Genomic DNA, 21,953 nt, shown 5'->3' with positions numbered 1-21,953 from the left:
ATCGCGTACGTACACACATACCACCCAGTCGCTCAGAAAATTATTATTTGATTTTTTCTTTTTACTACAATTTTATAATGGCACAAATACAAACAAAATAAGAAAAACAATATCACAACACAAGATCAAAGGGTTATAGCCATTCTTCACAAAATTAATCACGGAAATGGAAATATAAATTCACTTGATTAGGCTTAAATAAAAAAATGTCAAAGCTAAGATCAAAAGACCAGAACTTGATCACTGGAGAAAACATTAACATCAAGTTAGCCAGGTGTTGGAATGAAATGCTGTGGTATCTTGAGCCTCATCCACATACAGACCGTTTCATATGGAAATTAAACAGAATCTTACATCTGTGTTTTGATTGTTAAGTCCCATTTTTGGTTATATGTCTGCTGCATTTGCATTTTTTTATTAATTATAAACATGTAGTTTGAAGACTTGAACTTGCATATATATTTATAGCTAGCAGTGAAGATACAATATTCCATATTTCAATCCCTCTATGCATGCCACATACACAAAGACAAGATGGACCTTTTCATGGTTTCTGAGAACATTTTGGTTGGGTGGCAAACACAGCTAAAATTAAAGCTAATGCATTGGATTTTAACAGACTGTGAGCTTCTGTAACTTCATTTGTCAGATAGTGAATTGCCATAAGATTATTTTTTGCACAATAACCAACAGACGTAAACACCCTCCTTTTGATCTCTGTTAGAGAACAGATTCAGTTGTCAACAATGGCTGTCAGACTTCAAATTTGTGTACTTCATACAGAGCCTTCAAAACTAAATTTGTAACTTTCCATGAAATTACATTTGCAACACAAGAAAATTCTAAATAGTGTGTCAGTTCATGAACTCTTTAACATCTGGAATGCTTTAATGTTTGATTGGACCAGTTTATTGTTTGTACAGCTTATAGGTTATGTCAAAATTTTTTCCTCTGCTGATGACAACACGCTAAAATAATTTTACTCTATTCTTTCCAGCTCCTTTGCAAGGGGAGGCCCTTCATGCTCTTAAACTTGCTCTGGAGATGTTAAATGAAGGGAAAAGAGACAAGGCTTTGAAACTGTTCAAACAAGCCGAGGCCTTATCGCCTCATCATCCGGATATTTTACTGCACTATGGAGAATTTCTTGAGCAAGATGACATTATTCATGCTGAACATCTTTATGCTAGAGCTCTGGCAGTCAGTCCCGGGAACTCCAGAGCAATCACTAACAGAGGAAGAACGTTCCCAAAAGTACGCCAACTTGATCAGGAGATGCTTGATAAGATTGATAGCAAGAGGGACGAATTATATCGTATTCCTAAAGGTAGCCTGGCCATGAAGCGAGCTGTGACAGAGGCTTACTATAAACACATTTACCATTCTAACGCTATTGAAGGCAATACAATGACGCTGTCAATGACACGAGCAGTAGTGGAAACAAGAATGGCAGTGCCTGGCAAAAGTATTCTAGAACACAACGAAGTCTTGGGATTGGATGAGGCTATGAAATTTGTCAATGGGTCTTTACTTCAAAAGCAAGAGAAGATTACTGTGGATGATGTTCTTGAAATCCACAGGAGGGTATTAGGGCATGCACATCCCTTGGAAGCTGGGAGATACAGGAACACACAGGTGTACGTGTCAGATCATGTCCCTCCGAGTCCACTGGAGATTGAAAAACACATGAATGAGTTTAATGACTGGCTTTTATCCAGAGAACCTGAAATGTTGCATCCTATTGAATTTGCAGCTTTGGCTCATTACAAACTTGTGTTCATTCATCCATTCACCGACGGCAATGGTCGGACTGGAAGGCTTGTAATGAATTCTATTTTAATGCGTGCAGGATTTCCCCCAGTGATAATCAGATTTCAAGATCGGCATGAATATTACGAGTATTTAAACCTTGCCAATCATGGAGATGTGAGACCGTTTATACGGTTTGTGGCCAGGTGCACTGAAAGAACAATAGATGAATATTTGTCGCAAACAACAATCTATCCTGTGGGACATAGCAAGCATCCCGAGCTTACAGATGCTCATGATAGTGAAGATCATGAAGAGTAGACAAAAAACTTGTTTATAATCTATCTAATACTATAGGACTTGTATATTATATAGGCCGGTGAAAATATTTATTATTATTATTATTATTTTGAACAGTTGAATGACTGGGTGTCATTTTGTTTATTAGCTTTTGCTTTAGATTTGATAGAATATACAGTGGAACCCCGTTAATGCGACCACCTTAGGGCTGTGTAAATGTGGTCGTAATAACGGGGTGGTCAGATTAACGAGGTAAAACTGAGGGAATGACTCTAGAGTTTTACTTTGTTTGGGGCACAAAAAATTGGTTGTAATAACGAGGTGGTTGTAAGGCAGGGTTCCACTGTACTTTCCGTGCAACTTTGAATTTGGGGGTTGCAGTCAAAATCTGAACAAAAGCAAAACAAATTGAGGTACATTATATATTTAACAATCATTTTATTCCAGAAAGTCGAGTCACACTTGACTTTGTATCCTGCATTTTGGTGCATGTATGGAGTACCAAGTTGTTGAGGAACTCAATGTAACAATAAAATTGTGAACGGTGGAGTGCACAAATGCCGATTTGGTCTTTTAAGATCAGATTTTTTCATCATTCTTGATACAATTTTTGACCTTCAAGAAATGAATTCAAGAAATTATTAGTCTGATATGACTTCTGCTAAAAAAATAAAAATAAAATAAAAAATGAACTAAAACACAACAAAATCTGATCTCTGGTTGAGTTCTTAAAAAACTCCTGTTCATCATGTGTGCGTGTTTTTACTGGGTCAGCCTGATTATTCCAAGTTAAGCATTTTGAGAAAAAAAAATTAACATGCTGAGAGTTAATAGCAGAAATTTGTTTTTAAAATGTTCTTTTACTATTTGAGCCCTTATCATACATCATGTAGCCTCCCATGCAAACATTCTTAGGGGTTCGTCACGTGTTCCTGATGAACCCCTAAGAACGTCTGCGTGGGAGGCTATACATCACGAGAAGCTCATTTACAGAGTAAGAGAAACATCTTCAGGAAATGATGTATTTTGCTGCCATGCATTTGACAAACTGCAGTTTGCAGGTGTTTAATTTTTGTAGGACACGCTCAAGGATTTAACATGGGCACAATATTGGACAAGGAGTTCATGCAAGGGCAAAGGGGCAAGTGTGCTATGTCCCCTTTCCCCCGAGTGATTGGGCATGAACTCCTCATTTATCATTGGCAAAGTTTGCATTCCCAAATCTGGGGTGGGGAGAAATAATTACATAGCAAATCAAAGGCATTAAAGCTGGGGCAACTTGCACCATTTGCAATGTCTTACATGGTTTGTCGAAAGAACAAAAGAACAAACAATGGAACAATAATTGTTGGGTTGGGATAATTATTATCCCAACCCAACAAAAGCAATGCAGCTGTAGGTTATCAGGGTCCAGTAAAAATAGAGCTTTTGAAAAGTGCTGAGCTGAGTTGCTCGAAGCATGGTTACTGCTCACCATTGGTTAAGAGGTATTAAAACCTATAGGTTGTCATGGCATTTAACCCGGGTTAGCGCTAACCATGCTTCGAGCAACTGGGCCCAGGTCTACTTTTGAACCTTGGACAAGGAAACTACTTATACTATAATGAAAAAACTGTTGCCTTTGAGCTCAGGAAAAGGGAATGCTGATGTCATATGACATGGGAATTACATCATTTTACACAACTATCATCTTGAATTTTACCTCTCTCAGAAAAACGTACAAATTGACTCAAAAACAATCGAAATTAGGAAAGAAACATTAAAATGATATAAACAGTAAAATTTACACATCAATAAACTAGAAATAAAAAAAAAATCTAAATTTTTTAAAATGTCAGCTCTCATAATCTTCAGGGTTGCCACAGTGAGGGAATGTTTCAGCGTTGTTTCAAGACATTTATGAAGGATTTGACTTTTGTGGCATCAACGCTGGCTTTATTGGAGAGAAAAAGTTTGTTTTCTATAGACCTTGAAACTGGTTTATGGTCAATGAAAAGACAGGCAAATTTTTACTATCGTGATAGGGGGCAACCCTGAAGTCTTATTACCATGGAAACAGCAATGAAATGTCATACCAAATCACTGGCGGACACATTTGTGGGAAGATGATATATTAAAATGATATAAACAGTAAAATTTACACATCAATAAACTTGACATTAAAAAAAAAATCTAAATTTTTTAAAAATGTCAGCTCTCATAATCTTCAGGGTTGCCACAGTGAGGGAATGTTTCAGCGTTGTTTCAAGACATTTATGAAGGATTTGACTTTTGTGGCATCAACGCTGGCTTTATTGGAGAGAAAAAGTTTGTCTTCTATAGACCTTGAAACTGGTTCAATTTGGTCAATGAAAAGACAGGCAAATTTTTATTATCGTGATAGGGGGCAACCCTGAAGTCTTATTACCATGGAAACAGCAATGAAATGTCACACCAAATCACTGGCGGACACATTTGTGGGAAGAGTCAAAGCCTGGTGATAGGCACAAACCACTTAATATGAAGTCAATGAAGTCACCTTTTATCCAGTCAATAAACAACACAAACTCAGATCTTGAACTATCACTTAATTTTAATATTATTAATGTTATCAGAGCTGTCTTTTGATGGACAAAAAAAACTTTTGACAAATTAAAGCAAAGCAATCACAAGAAACAATACCGAAACAAAAGCCGATTGTCATGAATGTCCTTAATAGAATGAAAGGTTTTCTTTACATGATAAGAACACCATTCATCTGTCATATTTATTGGAAAACCCTAACCTACCTAAATGGTACACTATTTACATTTGAGTCAAGATAAAATCTGTTTCAAGAAACTCTAAGAAACTGTTGAGAAATTGTTATAATTACAAATATTAGTAAGTTTAACAATTTCAATCATTTAAAAGTAGTAACATGCAGCTACTGTTCTCATGAGGTACTAAAACATGTTTACTTTCCATATCCTACAGAATTGTTTACATTGAGTTGCATGGATGCCAATAGGTTTGATTAAACCTTCTCAAACTCATTTATTTAATAATTCATCAAGAGAGAGAGAGAGAGAAAAAAAAGAAAATTACTACTGTGACTGTGGTTTTGATACGCGTTCCAAATTACCATAAAATTTGGCCAACTTTAGCCTTAAATTTCTCCAGGATTAACTGATTATTTGAGAAGCCATAACAAAAACTTGAAAGTGTGTTTCATCAGATAAACAAACACCTTGAAGTCATTAAAAAAAACTTGGCTGCAGCTACCCAATAAAACTTCCCTTTATAACAGTTTTCTACGTATTGTTATTTATGATTTTCCCCAGTCCTCTATCTGGTCATCTTGACGAGCGCTTCCATAAAACTACAGCACTGTATATGCTGCTTAGCAACTGAACTGACCATAAAAAAAACTTGTAGGTGCGTGCAAAATACTCTGACTTGCTTGTCTACACACAAGTTTTACCTTTATTAGCAACAACATCCAGCGCAGTTAACTCAAGACCCTTGGTCATGGAGCCTTTTCTATTCATCATCATACATGATTTTTTAACATCCTTCATCAAGTTTCTGAAAAATAACCAGTTTCCTTCACTTGTGGTACATTTTTTTTTTTTTGGCTAAAGTATGCATTCAAACTGTTATTTTCCAGTCTGTTTGTAATGTTTTGGTTGCTCTGGCATATGCATGATCACTTCAAGGTTGAAAGAAATCTCTGTGTAGTATTATAATTTAAATTTACTTAATAAAGTTTAGCATTAGTCAGTTTATAAGTAGCCCCTAATTCTTCTCAAATCTTTAACTTTCAATACTTAAACAATTTAAGTGCCCAAGCAAACATCAAACCTCACTAAAGCTGAACAGAATCACATTTGATTTCTCTCCACTTTTGCTCAGTTAAGAGTTAATATTAATATTGACATCTGTCCGGTTTCTGCACAATCACTCTGCCTTTCAGATTTACATAGTATACTGGCTGCTTTTTCCCTATTTATTTATTAGCCTAGAATTAAGACATCTCTTTCAAAAAAGGTGTGGTTAGAGAACAATGAAATTGTGACCTCTTCCCCAGGGCCTCTCTGAATTCAAAATGGAGGCAAGAGTAACTTGACCAGGAGCAGAAAAACATTTTTAAAAATAAAACTATATCCTTAATTAATATGATTATAATCTGTAAAAATGACAGTCAGGATTAATTTCACATATTTTGTTGCCTACTAGCATTCAGATTGTGGGGAGCAACTGGAAGTAAATTGCGATGCATGCCAAAAACAAAGGCGAGGAGAGGGAAAAATGAGAAAGACTGTGGAGATGGGATGAGGAATGAGCACAGGCATTCTCTGGCCTTCTGTCTCCAGTCTCCTTGCTTTTATTATTAGTTTGCATTGCAATATTTTCTTTACGACGCTCATCACCTTCTGAACAGCTGTGAACAGGCTAGTTTCCTACTGACAGTGTGTATGGAAATGCATGTGTGTCAAAATCTATAGCTACTGAATTTTATCATACATCCTCAATGAGTCTTCTAACTTTTGGATGACCTGAGAATAAAAGAAATAATAAAAAGATAATTATAAGAGACAACCCCAAAATAATAATAAAAACACATTTAAAGTAAATAAGATAAAGTTTTCTTTTTTCTCAAGCAATGGCCCATGGTAGGCATATTAGGCTGCATGTAAATTCATGTTCATTTCAGGTTTCTGGTATTGCCAAACAATTTCACAGATTGAAAAGGTTTGTGTAAGCTCCCTTGCATGCCCTTGAGGTGCTGATCTGGATGTTTAGAATAATTATTGTAAGAGTTTCAAAAGTTCTAACTATTTTAAAACTTACCCTATGATGAAAGCTTATTTGTTCTTGAATAAAATGTTGCATCATGGCTTTGAAGTCTGTTACTTTCTGGTCATGAAAATGGCTCATCTCGGCTGAAAGCATAATGTTGAAATCATTATTACTACAATGGGTTTGTGAATGAAATCCAAGTCTGTGGGTGAAATCCTCAAGTGTAACTGAGGTGAACTGAAGTGTTGTGATGCCATTTACAACAAATGTTGTGCAAGGTACTACTGGTTCCAACATTTGAAATTTAAGATGAAATCATAAAAAACTGCTACCATTCAAATAAAAGGAACTGGTATGTTTCTGTGGTTGACTCTTAACAGGCTTAGAACAGGGAATTCAAAACTTTTAAAAGGCTTATTAAACTAACTGGTTATAAATGGAAAGACGTGCACTGAAATAAAAATTCTTTGTTCTTGGAATGAGAGCCTGGTTCAACCTATAGTGCGAGTCAAGGGGACAGTGATGAAGAGTCGACAAGGTCTTTTAGTGGGCACGAGAATCAGTAAGAATGTATTAATAATAAGAGTTACTGGAACTCTTAGTGACTATAAGAGAGTTCTAAAGAGAACCTGTGAAATGATGACAATGTAGATGTATGTTATAAAAAAAATTTAAAATTTAATTATACATCAAATATATAAACTCTCCTACCCTTGTTTGAGCCAGACCAGCTTAGCATCAGACCTTGCAGAAATGGTAATTTTTTTGCAACATTAACTCTTAATAATACTTAAAAAGTCAAGCCCATCCACTCACCAAATGATACATTTGTTATCGTGTCGGCACGAGCACTTATTTCTTCGAATGTTGCATACTACAAAATAAATCAACAATAAATATAAGTAAGCAAAGGCACATTCTAACAAAGTTTCAACAATTTTATCATTGAAAATAACTACATACGTACACAACATTTCTTGGGTGGTTAAACACACTCACAAGTAAACACAAATGTTGGTAATTATAAAACAAAAGACAATGAACAAACATTTCAATGTCGTCTCATGAATGAGCGAGAAAAAAACAGCAACTGAAAGTAAACATTTTGTTGACAGCAATCAGACTGCATCAGGCCTGCAGCCAAATATTGAAAAATATACCTGAAGTTGCAAGCAGGCAAGTTAAAAAATGGGAACAATTCTTCGCAAGCAAAAAAAGTAAACAACAGAAAGACAGGTATAACTGACCAGAACTTCAGAGAACAAAACTTTGCTCCCTGGTCCACCTCCTTGAATTATACCCAAATTAGAATACAAAGTTACTATGTAGAGTATAAACACTATTAATAATATTATACCTCCATTTTTTCCTCATCTTTAAGTCTCTGACATTCTTTCACCTTTCCAATTGTACCCTACGAAATAACAAAAATTGTAAATAATCATGATTGTAGCTGGTCTGGTTCAGAGAGGATATGATTGTCAATACATTATAATCATAACATTTTGGTTTCAGTCATTCAAAGATACAGTATAGATACATGTAAATCCCTACACAAAGAATCAAATGGATCTTGGGTAAAGGTATATAAATAATATAATTATATACATTCAAGCACTATCAATGAATACACCCTTAATAAAACATTATTTAATATTATAAATAACTAGACAGTTAGGTAACAACTTGAATGCTACAAGCTAATACCAAATGAATACTAATAATGTTTTACTTTGTGCAAATCAAACAGACTGCATGCTGCTTGCATAACAAACATTACAGGAAATCTTCTGACGCAAACATTTAAATTACATCTTTCAACAATCATAAGCATAGTTGTGACACAATAGTTTACATGAGGACAGCAGCACATGAGAGTTAAAGAACTGACATGTAGGCCTGAAACGTTTTTTACCTTGTGAACCTGTAGGATGTCTGGATATGTACCAAGCATTCCAGAATACTCTTTGAGTCCTTCTATTAATGGTATAAAGTCATTTTTGGGCTAAAAATAGAAACACGCATTACAAAATAAATTACGAATATGTTTAGGATTTTTACAAAAGAATAAAATTGTCTCATAACTGCATATTAAATAGTATTGAAACATGTACATATATACACTGTGAAAGAAAATAAATAAATGTGATGTTATGTTTTAATCCTGAAGAATAAATCAGTGACAGTGAGATATATTTTTTTCCGTCAATGACACAGGCAAACTAAGAGAATAAAGAAAATCCAGGTTGGATGTCACATGAACCTAGTTTAATGGCAGACATGGAGCTCTCACAAGTCTCCTGTACATGTAAAGCACAGTGGTAAGGCTTCCAAACTACAGCCTGCTGTAGTTGTCAGAAGGTCATAGGTTTGACACCTGTTGGGAGAACTCACTACAGATTTTTTTTTCTGAGTATTCCTGACTGCATCACTAACTAAAAAAACACATCTATCAATGTTATATTCACCACGCATCATCAAATTTCTTTCATGTATACCACTCATCGACATTTAAATCCTTAGCTTAATGGCCTACATAGGTGATAGCTCCCACAAGTTTCCTGTAGCTCAGCCGTAGAGCATTCAAACTAGTAATTATTAGAAGGTCTTAGGTTCGACTTCTGTTGGGAGAGCTTAGATTTTCTTTTTCCCAGCAAGCCAGTGACAATGACTAAAAAACTTCATCTGATATTACACTTTCAATAAAATTTCTAAACAATCCCCAGTGACTTGTGAGGTGGATTTCAACTGTTGTGTAATGGACATGACTGATGTTTTGTTGGAAAAAAGAATCAGTTCATAAAGAAACTATGGTCCTCAGGGTCAGTGGGGAATTTCTTTTTGAACAAATGGTTGGTTTTATCAACAGAGCTGATAACTAACTAAAGGTAATTAGCAAACGGTAAAGGTAATTTTGGCCATTCGAGTGCTGATGTTTCGAGCATTTAAGCCCTTCCTCAAGAAAGAAACCGATTCAACTTTTTGTCGGCTTTACATTATTGGGTAAATAAAAAGCATGGTCTGACCCAACCTTATTCCCAGGAGACTGAACTAGTATGCATTCATCTTTTTCCATTATACACCTGCATAGAGGGCTAGACATTGAGTGAGCATGCACAACTCTAAGTATTTTAGTTTTCATACACACCTGCTCAGCCAACATCTCTCCTATGTCATCATACGTTTTTCCTGTATGGTCTACAGCTTCTGTTAATCTCCGAGAACCTGCACAGAAAAAATAGATATCATTTTGTATCTTTAATGTGCAGCTGCCAACTTTAGAATGCTGACAACTGCATGCAAAATTATATGTCGCATCCAAACAAATCAAACAACAGCCTTTTCAAACTTTCACTCGACCTCTCACTTTACCATAGTCTTATTTACAGCAATAGACAGTTTAAAATGTGGTAAGGAATTTACCTCAATTAAACTGCAGTTAAAATGTGACATGCAATTCAACAGAGAAACTTGCAAATAATGTGGAACTTAAACTGCAAAGTTTTGGGTTGTGCATCAGAAGTGATTACAAATTGCAGTGTTCTAGATAACTTTCAAAATCAGAGAGTCAACGAAGACTTTTTAGGGGTCAATAGGTGTGGTTCTCTCTAAATCATTTTGTCAGGTCAGGAAGTCAGCTTTCTCAAGTTTTTGACCTGAGACCCCTCTCTTATCTGGAACACTGAATTGATTGAATGTGTAATAATCTCTGCTGCCCTCGACCCATTCCTAGCCTTTTGTGGTCACTAAACAGTGAAGTAGTGTAAAGTGATCACTTACTGTCTGTATCTTCATCAACAGCAAAAGCTGAACTAAGAGATGTAAAAGTGCTGCCAATTTTCTTGTATTCAGTTCGGTATGCTGTCAAGAGAAAAACATTCACACCATGCATATCATTGGTAATGGGATCATGCAATCCCCAAGGGAACTCCCACATTAAAAAAAGGGGGAGGGGTTATTTGTCATACCTTTGGGAGGAAAATTTGTGGATTGTTACCACTAACTAAAGAGTACTTACAAAATCTGAAATGACCACCACTGGAGTTGTAATTTTGTACCTTTTTGGGTAGTGAGCCAAAATATGACTGAGAAGTGAACTGGTTTGGTGGGTTAAAATGAGTTTGATAAACACCCACAAAAAGGAGATTCTGGTACCTGGTAAGTGTGTTTCTCAAACATTTCTAGCGTTTCCTTCTGTCACTTTTGTATGAGACCCCCAGCACCCCCCACCCTCCCCCCCTCACCAATCAATTTAGAACATCTCCAAATTTCCCCAAACGTACATGTATTGAAGTGGATGATACTTGTAAACAGTCCATCCATGAATTCTCATTATATCAGTTCACATATTTGTAAACAATTGAGTTAAGTTTCTTGTCCATTGGGTGCAGAAACAACGCCTTCTTGACAGTCCTTAACCCAATGTATTAACAAGTTTACAGCAAACCATTGAAAGGGAAATGGGTCAAACAAAGCAATAAAGGGTCAATCTCTCTTGCAGGGGTGGGTTGATTTGGGTGATTGGGGGTGGCTTGATATGAGACATCTTGGGCAGGGGGGGGGGGGTTGTATGACTTGCAACAAACTATCTGTAATAAAGGAGGTGCCTGTCAAAAAAAAAAAAATGGGGGTGTCTGTATTATTACATTGTACTATAAGTCCCGAGTGTCTGCAAAACAGGGTTCAAATTCACATTTGACAAGACATTTATGACTTGAATTAACTTACATCCTTGGCATTTCTCACAGTGTGCCTGTCCTCTATCTTGAATTGCCTTGACACTCTCATCCATATTTTTTATAAAACGACCAAACTGATCTATTCTGTTTTCACTGAAAAGATACATTTGCAACATTATTAAAAGCCCCATGGTAGTTATTAGCAAAGATCAGAAGAAGAAACTCAATGACAGGCACTCTTCCAGTTTACAACATCTGCAATTGTGGTGAACGTAAGCTATCAGTTTATCTTTATCCATGATTCCTGTATTTTATTGATTTGTCAATAAATGCTTATCTTGGGCCTGGCTGACCAATGCGCTCATGCCTCATAGCTGTGTTATTTGTTTGATTGTGTAGTGTAAGCAAAATTTATTGTGTTTAATAGCACGTTCTCTCAGAGCTGACCAGGACAAAGTCAAAGCTCTCCTGTGAAGTAGCTAGAACTTGACCCAACAAATGCACCACAAAACCATTGAAATCTCCTGCTAAACAAAGTGTATAATGTTTATTAATAATCCCTGGTTACATATTAATTAGTCAGTAACTTACACTGCTGAAAGTTGCAGTGATTGTTGTGGACAATCCACTGTCATGAAGAAAGATGCCCCCACAAGTTTATCACACTCTGCTTTTCTCTTCCCTTGTTTCCATTCCTAAAAAGGAAGTGAAACTGAAATCATTTCCATTCTTTCAAGTTAATCGTAAGGACTTGTTATGAGCTGATGGATAAGAAATCTCAAACAGTGGAACAAGTTCAGTGTTTGTCCTAAGAGAGAAAAATAGATGAAGGAGTAGAAAAATGCAATGGACTGTAAGTTGGATGTGTGTTCATCTGACAAAGTGTCCATCAAAACAGATACTCGTTATAAAGAGATGTATGGACATATAATGGGTGAGATGTCTGACTTAAGAGTTTGGGTGACCATTTTAAAAAGGTGTCATTACATGTACATTGTACATATGCATGTCCAAATAGAGAGTTGCAGTTAGTAACATTGGCCTTAAGTTTTTGTGGTGTTGTGTGCATATACATCATAGATAAGTATGCCCAGTGTGCAGAGTATATCACAAAAATATGCATATGTTTTTTCTTGAAGACAAAGCGTAAACCGACTTCCGGTCAGTATTCCAAGAAACGCGGTTGCTCAGCTCAATATGGCGGATAACCATGGTAGGACCACAGGAAGAAATTAAATTTCACTTGAGGTATAAATTAATGTATTTTTATGTTATTTTATTTTTTTTGTACTTACACTTGGAAATTTTGGGGGTCTTTGTTTTCGAGTTTTCGGGGTCTTAGGGTCTTCGTTTTAGAGGTCTTCGTTTTCGAGACACCCAAATGTTTTTCTAGTAAATTAATTTGAAGGCTGAATGCAAATTTCAGGTACTTAGCATAGCTTTCACTCAAGCCCTTCATTTGTATGCCTGCTTCTGCATACTGATAATTAATAACCTGCAATCATACTCTCCCTCCCTACATTTCATCCTGGTTTCCTCCCTCCCTGATTGCAGGTTACTTTTTTTTACTGATGGACTACATTTATAATATTATTTATTACCGGTATATTATTATTATTATGAGTACTATCATGACAATAATAATTATTATCCAACCTTTTCATTATCCCCACAGGTGAGAAAATGATGAAAGACTACACTGTGAGAAAGTACAGGATGAAGACATATTCTATTTATCCACATCTGGAGTTTTTCTCTTCTTTTCTCAACAAACTCCTCACCAAATCTCCCTACAGGAAGAAAACATCATAATGTCAAAGCCACATAAGGATAAATTCATGGATTACTTTTGCCAAGTATGTTGTGCACATCTCGCGATGGCCCGAGAAAGTCGGGTTTCTTAATGGTGGTGCCTGCTAAAACAGAGATATTTTTTGCGCGGTTTACAACTACGTGGGAAAAGCAGGTCTTGGCAAGGGCTATTGGAATATGAAAAGAAATTAGGGGTAGCCACGCATCTTTTTAGAGATTTATAATTTGGGAACAAAATTCCATAGCTTACATTGTTTTGTATTTTGGCACTTTCTAGAAATATTGTTACTTAATTATCTCAATAAAATGCATGGTTACCCCCAATTTTCTTTTGGGATTCCAATAGTCCTTGCTAAGATCTGCTTTTCCTGCATGGTCATTAACCGCACAAAAATACTTCGGTATTAGTAGGCACCGTCCTTAATTAAGTGGTCTTCAGTTTACATAGCCAGAAAACATCGCTCTTTTTTTTGCTGGTTTATGCTTTTAAAGGTTTCAAGAGAAACAAGGCCAAGAATATTGAGTCATGAAAAGAAAAGCAAAGGAAAAAAAGATGCTTTGGAGGGAAAAACACAAAGCGATGTTCTTTGATTAAATTAAAGGCCACATGCATTAACTTCAGGCACCTTTGAGCAAAATAAAAAATCAACCCAAAATTTTGACACAAGAAAGTTGTACTCTCAGCCCTTCATTTACATGACATTCAAAACTCATTAGTAATTCAAAAGCCTCTTGACTTATTAAATGGTCGATAATACATCAAACGCAGTGACTTTATATTGATAAACCTCCTTTTTATTAGTATGCAGTGTTTTATCAGCTGCTAAAACACTCCTCATCAGTATGTGATGTTTTCCTCCTATGCTAATTTCCAACGTTCACAAAAGCATAATTGTGATCAATGAACTCTATTGACACACACTTTTTCAGGAATGTTTTTGAAGCTGTTCAAAAAACTCACAGCACGTGTTTTACTGGGTTTAAAACCACTCAGCTGCAATGTGTGGTTTTAAACCCAATAAAACACTCCTGCTCATTTTTTTAACATTACAGTAACTTATACTGTTGAAAGCATTTTCCAAGTTTATCATATTTACTAGAAATTTATATAAATTCATTACAATGTGATGTGCCCCCTCTTTCCCCCCATCCCTCCCACCTACACATACACTCCAACAAACACTCGTGTGCAGCAAGGCAACAGGAACATTCATTGGTATTGTGTTAGCACTGCACTGTTATTGTTGATCTCTTCAATAATTCCACTCACCTGTAATTTGTTTGTCTGGTAACGGTGGAGTTGAAATGGAAGTGAACTTCTCAACCAAACGATCATACAGCCAGTCGAAATGTTTATAGCGTCTGCTGACAACAATTCCAGTATTCTACATAAAAAAGATCATAAGTATAAAGAAAAAAAAGTATACTGTAAGTATAAAGAAAAATAATTTAATGTAATTCAGTTATTTCCAAGCCCCCTTCATTTACTACTAATAATTAATAATTAATTAAAATTATTAATAATTATTAATTGCATGTATTTTTTAATTGATTAAGTCTGCAATAAATAATTATTCCATTTTTTCTGTTCTGTAATGTCCCAAATTTTTAATGTAATGTTCCATATTTGTAAGAATTGGTAACAATGGTCTACAGCTATTATGTACCGTTTTCCTGGCTGAGGCAAGTGGAAAAAGTATGTACAGTAGGTGAGCTAATCAGCCATTCCAAATTGATTCAGATGTTGTGCTTCACAAGAACTTAGTACATTGCAACACTCCTTTCAACCAGTCCCATGGGATCTTTATTATGTCCCCTTCAAATTAATGTATAAGGATGAAGGAGACTGGTCCAAACAACATGATCAACGAAACTGGCAGACAAGGTGCTTATGATCACAGCCTCTGGTGAGCTTGGTTTTATATTAGTTTCACCCATTTTTTTCCTACAGACTGTAGATCATACATGTACGCCAGACATTTGGTTTTCTCTCAGACAACACAGCACTTGCCAGACTACCACAAATAGACAACAAATATACGAATTCAAAGGAACATACAGAACAAACAAAGACATTGTGACTAAAATGCCACAATATCATGAATTTACTACCACTTAAGTCACTTGCTAAACAGTCAAAATATTACAACATATCCAGTCAACCTGATAATAATCATTGCTGCCTGGAGTGGCATGGGGGAGGGGCAATGATCCCAGATGGTTCATTTCATGGTCGGCAAAACTAAACGTTGGCTTGCTACAGTTGAATTAATTGTTTTCTTTTTTAACCCAGAGAAACATAATGAACCCATCTGAAACTAGTAATGTATAAACAAAATCAAAGTATATTCAATCCAAAATGACAAAAAAGCTGACTAGAGTCATTACTCTTTAGCCATTCAGGCGCAGGAAGTTGTTCAAAGTATTTGATGCATGGTTTCTGTGATGGGTGCCCCAATGAAACATGGGATAGGTGAATGACAGGGTGGGTTGGTGGGATGGGGGTTTGAGGAGGGGGAGGGGGGGAAGGCCAGTTAAAAAGCCTTGTTGTTTGAAATTTATTTCACCCTTTTATATTAATATTAACTTCCACAGAAAATTTTAAGGCATCACTACACTTATCTTCAGATTTCCTTTCATTGAGCGATTAAATGTACAAATTAAAAATTATTATGTTTTGTGTTTTTTTGCAACATACTTACACTTGGTGTTATGTTGTAAGCAATAAAACTTTTCATTCCCTTGAATTTGCTCTTTTTCTCTGGTGCATTGATTGAACAAGTAAATGGTTCAGGGTTTCCATACCAAGTTATTCTGTTTCCATCATCCTGTAAAAAATATAAAGATATACATGTATTAAATTAACCCTTTCACTCCCATGGGAAATGTCGTATTTTTGTGAAACGGCAACTGTGAACCCCTACACCAACTGTAGTAATACACCAATTAAAAGGTTTTATCTGGGGCATTGTATAAATCATTCCAGCTAAGACAAAGGACATAACAGAAAAGAATGAAAAGTGTTTAAAACGAGAAAATAAAAACCTTAAAATACATCTCACTTCTCGTATACACTGGGTATACCCCTAAACTATAGCTTAATTTGCATATCTCAGCACATAGTTTCTTGTCAAATGGTGACTTGGTCTTAAAAGTGTAAGAGGAAAAAGTTACAAAAAATGGAGGGGTGGTTAATCATGTCTTATTTAGGAGAGAAGTAAGATTTTATGCTTCCATTGTGCAGATCTCTCCAAGATCTGTTTGGTGTCCAAATTTGATACAAATTGACCCAATATTGAGCGCGTAAATGACTTCTTATGCCGTATGGCACTCTTGGGAGTGAGAGGCTTAAATTATTATAAATTACAGGTAGCAAAGATAGCAATGCAATGAAAAACCTTTAAGAAACAAATTCTTATTTTAATCAATACATTCTAATAAATACATAATTATGTTGTGGTTCAAAATTTTTTTTTTTTTTGGTTTAAAATTTTTCAGACCAGTAAGATTTTACTTCCCTTTGTCTTGGATTATAGTAATGAATATGGCGAAAATAAAAATAAAAATTAAACCAGTTTGAAAATTTTTAAACCAAAATAAATTTTTAAGCACAACACATATTGTAACAAACAACCAAATATAGAAAAATCCTTCAATCTTGACTGAATCATGAGACAACCTCAGGATTCACACATGAACAAACTTATAATAAATGCATAATTATGCTATAACTGTACATGGATCCTATATCACACAGTGTACATGAGGGCCCAGGAGGGGCAGAAATATTTTAAATCAGTATGGGTTGGAGAAAAATTGTGTATTGCTAAAGAATTACCATGATCACAGCCGCAACACCAAGGTCCATGATGATTAACTCATTTCAATAAATTACTGGTAATATCATGCTTATATTTGTCTCTCTGGCTAATTGTAATGCCAATCAAAATATAGTTTAATTAACAAGGGATTTCAGAAGAGCAATACTTATTTTAATAGCTAGCTTATATATAATGATATTATTATTATAAAAAAAATTGGAACTCATCTCAGATTAAATGGAGTTGTACTCATGTTAGTACAATGGTTGATAATCTGTACAGCATGATCAACTGATTCTGTACAATTACTGATAATCATGGTTATATTTGGTTGTCTGGCTTATATTCTTTCACATACTTATTATAGTGGATGGCTTTTTTAGGCAGAGCAATATAAAAAATTGGAACTCATCTCAGACAAAATGGAGTTGTATTCTTGTTTATACAATAGTTGATACTCTGAAGAGCATAATGGCTATATTTGGTTGTCTAGATTATGTTCATTAACATATACTTAATAGTGCGTGGCTTACTTAGGCAGAGCAATATTTAGCTTAATAATAAATATTAGTTTATGAAAACTGGATATACCGGTAATTTCAAGTTAAAAGGACTTGTATTCATATAATACCTTAATGGAAACTCTTTCCTCCCGAGGAATTTTTACATCTGTATGTGATGAACCAATGACATAAGCTTCTCCACCAGACTTGACAAAATTTGAAAATCTTTAAAAACCGATAGAACAGCAATTCTTATATAAAAGTTGTGAGCAAGTTAAACAGCGATCTCTAATCACCCCAATATTCCTCAAATATCAAGGACACTTTAAATTTAACCCTTTCAATGCCAAGCAAAGTGTTACCCTTAGCAACCAGCACTAAACCATTGATCAGCAAATTGCACTTTCCCAGAAACAAGCAAAACAACCACGGTGGAAATCAGAGAATGACTGAAGGCAAAAAACCAGTAGAGAGAGTAGGACATATAATAATATTATATACATCCTTGGCATTCAAAGGGTTAATTATTATTTAATTATTAATTTCAATATTAAATGATATTCATTGTGACTGTGAAAAAATTAAAAATAATAGACTGAAGTAAAATCTCACAGCCTTATTGCTATAAAGTGAAAAACACAAGGTTCTTTGCCAGTCCCTTGCAAACCAATGTTAAATAAGATCCATATTTCAGCTGTATTTCAACCTTTTATCAAAGGATCTTTGTTAACATATGTTCAGCCTTTTTAGCAAACATTAGCATAAATAACAACACAGTAAACTACAGCTAATAATAAAATTAATGTACTCTATATCAAAAGAGCTCTGCATAGTTAGTACTCGCTGAAAATTTGAGTATGATTATGTTAAATAGTTTTTGAGAAATAAACTTTAAAAATAATTATCAAGATTTTACAAAGAATGTACAATGTTTAGCTGGTTGGCAGCTCCTGCTGGCCAGCCATATAAAGTTTGTATTCTATGTAAATACAAAATGCTAATTAATATTTTCTCCAAGAGTATTCAACATATTACACTGATATTCACCTTGATTAGCAAGTGTAACATGCTCTAGATAACTTTTAGTTTATGGTATCCATTTATCATGTACATGTACTGTTTTATATGTGCTAATTAGGAAAAATGTAAACAGTGGCATTGGCAAAGATTATCTGATAGCTTTCTTACTATTGTTTCTCTTAAGTTCCCTCCCAACCCTCTTCACCCGCTCCCATCCACTCATTCCAATACCTGTTCATGCTCTTACGTACAGTACCAGTCCTTGTGATCCCTGATGAGTTCGTATCTCTCCTTGGTAAAGATGCAACTGTACCAGTTTCCTGATCTCCACTGTAACTGCTGACTGTCTCGTCATCATCCCAATCGTCATCCCATCCATCTGCTGTATCTACTGAGCCTTGGTTAGCCAACGGTGCAGTTGGTAATGGGTGGAAATTATTTGACGGAGGGGGTACATATGGATAGTCAACAAGCTGTAAAATGAAAACAAATAAAACAGTTAACAAAGGTGAACAGTGTTTGGCTTCTCAAGATAAACCGACAGTCCTGTTATTCAAGATTGCACTAGAATTCTGTAAATGCTGGTTTTCATTGATGGAAAAATAGAGTACCTAGAGAAATCTCCTTGGACCAACAAAACATGCAATCTACGTGCATGTCATCAGCAAATTCCAGAATTCAAACCAAGGCTGGCTACAATTATTTAGAAAGCGCAAGAGCACTCTCAATACACCATCTTTGCTTCCCAACACTTATACAATAATTATGTTAGTGTTGGGAATTATATTATTTCAGTTCAAATACAATAATATTATTATACTAGAAATACGTGACTCGCAAAACCTCGCGAAGCTGGGGCTGGGTGGAAAGCCCTCTTTCGTGTTGTAGCATCAAATGAGGAGATTAAAAGGTTTCTGAACATAGCAACTATTTTGATGAGCATGGTCTTTTCGTAGTTCCACAGGCTAGTTTGCGGTTAAAAATCTATTTCTGACGCGATGAAATGTACAACGGGCGTGCAGCGCTGTCGTGTTCGATGAATTTATTTCCCACGGAAAATTATTTTACCGCGGCCACAAAACGTGTAATTTCTTCAATGCAATCTTTCACAAAAAAAGATTTCTAAAAGAAAGGGAAAAGATTGTGGAGAGATAGTTCTGTATCCAGTGAATATTGATGAACATTGCAGTTGAAATTTGATCATGCACGCATATTTTTTCCGATGTATGCAAATTTTTTTCAGACGACGCCAGACAGTCTGACGTCATTCAAGTGCGGACACCTTCAAAAAAACATATATATATATAAATATATTTTTCGCTCGAATTCGCGCGGCTTAGCTCCGCTCGGCCCGACAAATTTATTAACCTCGCTACGCTCGGGCCTTCGGCCCTCGCTTCGCGAGGAATTAGCAAAAGACTAGTACCAGCCTCATACATGCCTTATTTTAAAAGCTGAAGGTCATTCAAGGCCATGTAGCAATGTTTGCTGGGTTTTTTATAAAAGTTTGTTTACATTTTGTTAACTAATTATATGACTTGTTTACCCCTGAAAATTTTAAGTAACAACAAGAACAATGCCAACATGCAAAACAATGTAACTTTAAAAATTTTGGCTTCAGTTACACTAAAATAATGTACAAGCTAAGCAGTAAATTGGACAAAATTTATAAAAAAGAAACTTGTGCCAGTGAAGACAAGAAACTCATCGAAAGTTTCATGAAACAAATGACACATAACTTTCTTTTCTCAAAAAAACAAGCTAGTAAAGGGAAACGTTCTGGTTACTGTATACGGTTTAGGAGCATCAGGGCTTAAGATACCTGATATTAAATTCTTGTTACATGTGGTATCAAAAAATATATTCAGCTGCAATAATTTTCCATCTTAAAATTTTAGTGCAAGCAAACTTTCTACAAATTGTGTTAAACTCCAGCAATGATGCAGGACTTATCCTATCTGGATAGCTGCTGACACATGTAAATACCTGAGCCAATATTTTTACCCTTTACACAAGAATTAGAAAATAAAACTGTATGTGTAATGAAAGACAATCAAATGGCGAGACGTGAATTGCTTAGGCATTTCCGAAAATAAACACAAACACGTGGCTCGAGTTTAAACTATTTTCACAACTTGTTGAACCGGATTAAATTGCACTCTTTTCAAGCAGTTTTCGTCCAATCTTTAAATCAATAAATACTGGCCTAATTCGTTTTTCAAAGATGACTTTGAGTTTTAATGACTTTGATGCGTGTTGTTGCCTGACAAGACTTCAACTGAAAGCTAATTTTTACGCGTAAATTGCTCAAAACGTTAAAATGAACAAACGTTACAGTTGATACAACACTGGTGGCGACTAAATGCAAAGGATACATTTGACATTTATTTAAGCTTATAATAACTACAACTGATTATAAATTAAGCTCAGTTGCACAACGAAATAATTTACTCAACCATTAAAGCTTAAGCTTACATATTAACTGTTGTTTGCATTAAGTTTTTAATGGTTACAAAGTCAAACTTTCAAAATAAAAATCACCCGACGAAGCACAATTAAATTTGCAATCAAAATACTCTGCATTGGAAGGTTTCTTGCGTAATACTTCAAATGACTACAATCTTAATTTATCGCAGATTTTAAAAAGGAGAAGATCTCAAATTAATTGTGGTCTTCAAATTTCACCTCAACGTATGCTTCAGGAAAAAGCCCCCTAGATCCGTCAGGGCTAATCCCTTCCCACCAGCCATCACCAACATCCTGCAAAGAAAAACAGGCACGAAAGAATTAGAAACAAATGACGATATTAAAATAAGAGAAAGACATTCGCAATGTACGTACCGTGCGACTCACGGTCAAGATTTCGTCCGCGTAAACTACAAGTTCCCCGGACGGTCTATCACCTTCAAAATCATACAGCACTCGAACCTGCGGAAGAATCACACAACAACGAAAAATTAAATAAAAATCAACATGTCTTAAAACAAAAACAAATACAAGAGGCAATCAGACTTGCCTTACAGCCAGGCGATACGGCCATATCTCGAACTTTGAAATGAATATATCCAGCACTACTCCATTTCCACAGATGCTATTTTCAGTTGTGATGTCACGTGAACAAACTTGCACTAATCTCAGCAGGTTGCCAAAGCTACAGTTACTTTATACAGTGGGCAAAAGTTTTTTCTTTGAAAATAAATTAACTGAAGCTTTTCCCCAAAACTTTCCGCGTTTCGAGTTGCGAAAGAGTAATCCTCACTCAAAGCTCGGCAAGAGGAATTTGTGGCACATTGGCTGGCCTTATTTGA

The 21,953-nt window shown here is 35.4% G+C and overlaps 2 protein-coding genes across 2 annotated transcripts in view; one reads left to right on the top strand and one right to left on the bottom strand.

Annotated features, from left to right (window-relative positions):
* LOC146456658 (protein adenylyltransferase Fic-like) overlaps positions 1 to 2,757 on the top strand; it is a 3,349-nt gene extending 592 nt beyond the window's left edge. Inside the window, exon 2 of the mRNA XM_085092953.1 lies at positions 998 to 2,757. Coding sequence (XP_084949079.1) covers positions 998 to 2,070 — 1,073 coding nt within the window. The 3' untranslated portion in view covers positions 2,071 to 2,757. The remainder of the gene's footprint in view (positions 1 to 997) is intronic.
* A 1,846-nt stretch (positions 2,758 to 4,603) lies between these two features.
* LOC146456657 (sorting nexin-33-like) lies at positions 4,604 to 21,802 on the bottom strand. The gene is made up of 17 exons (XM_085092616.1): positions 21,662 to 21,802; positions 21,487 to 21,573; positions 21,331 to 21,405; positions 18,877 to 19,118; positions 17,754 to 17,850; positions 16,004 to 16,129; positions 14,572 to 14,686; positions 13,146 to 13,279; positions 12,081 to 12,184; positions 11,539 to 11,642; positions 10,591 to 10,671; positions 9,959 to 10,035; positions 8,726 to 8,815; positions 8,168 to 8,224; positions 7,627 to 7,684; positions 6,862 to 6,953; positions 4,604 to 6,566 (listed from the first exon to the last, which is right to left on the bottom strand). Exons 1-17 carry the CDS (start codon positions 21,683 to 21,685, stop codon positions 6,516 to 6,518), a joined length of 1,614 nt encoding a protein of 537 aa, XP_084948742.1. The 5' UTR covers positions 21,686 to 21,802; the 3' UTR covers positions 4,604 to 6,515.
* Between the last annotated feature and the right edge of the window lie 151 nt (positions 21,803 to 21,953).

Source organism: Pavona decussata, unplaced genomic scaffold (genome assembly GCF_977016875.1).
Source record: "Pavona decussata unplaced genomic scaffold, jaPavDecu1.1 SCAFFOLD_254, whole genome shotgun sequence".
Taxonomy (NCBI): domain Eukaryota; kingdom Metazoa; phylum Cnidaria; class Anthozoa; order Scleractinia; family Agariciidae; genus Pavona; species Pavona decussata.
The sequence above is the reverse complement of the archived record's forward strand: the minus strand, read 5'-3'. Positions and strand labels throughout refer to the sequence as shown.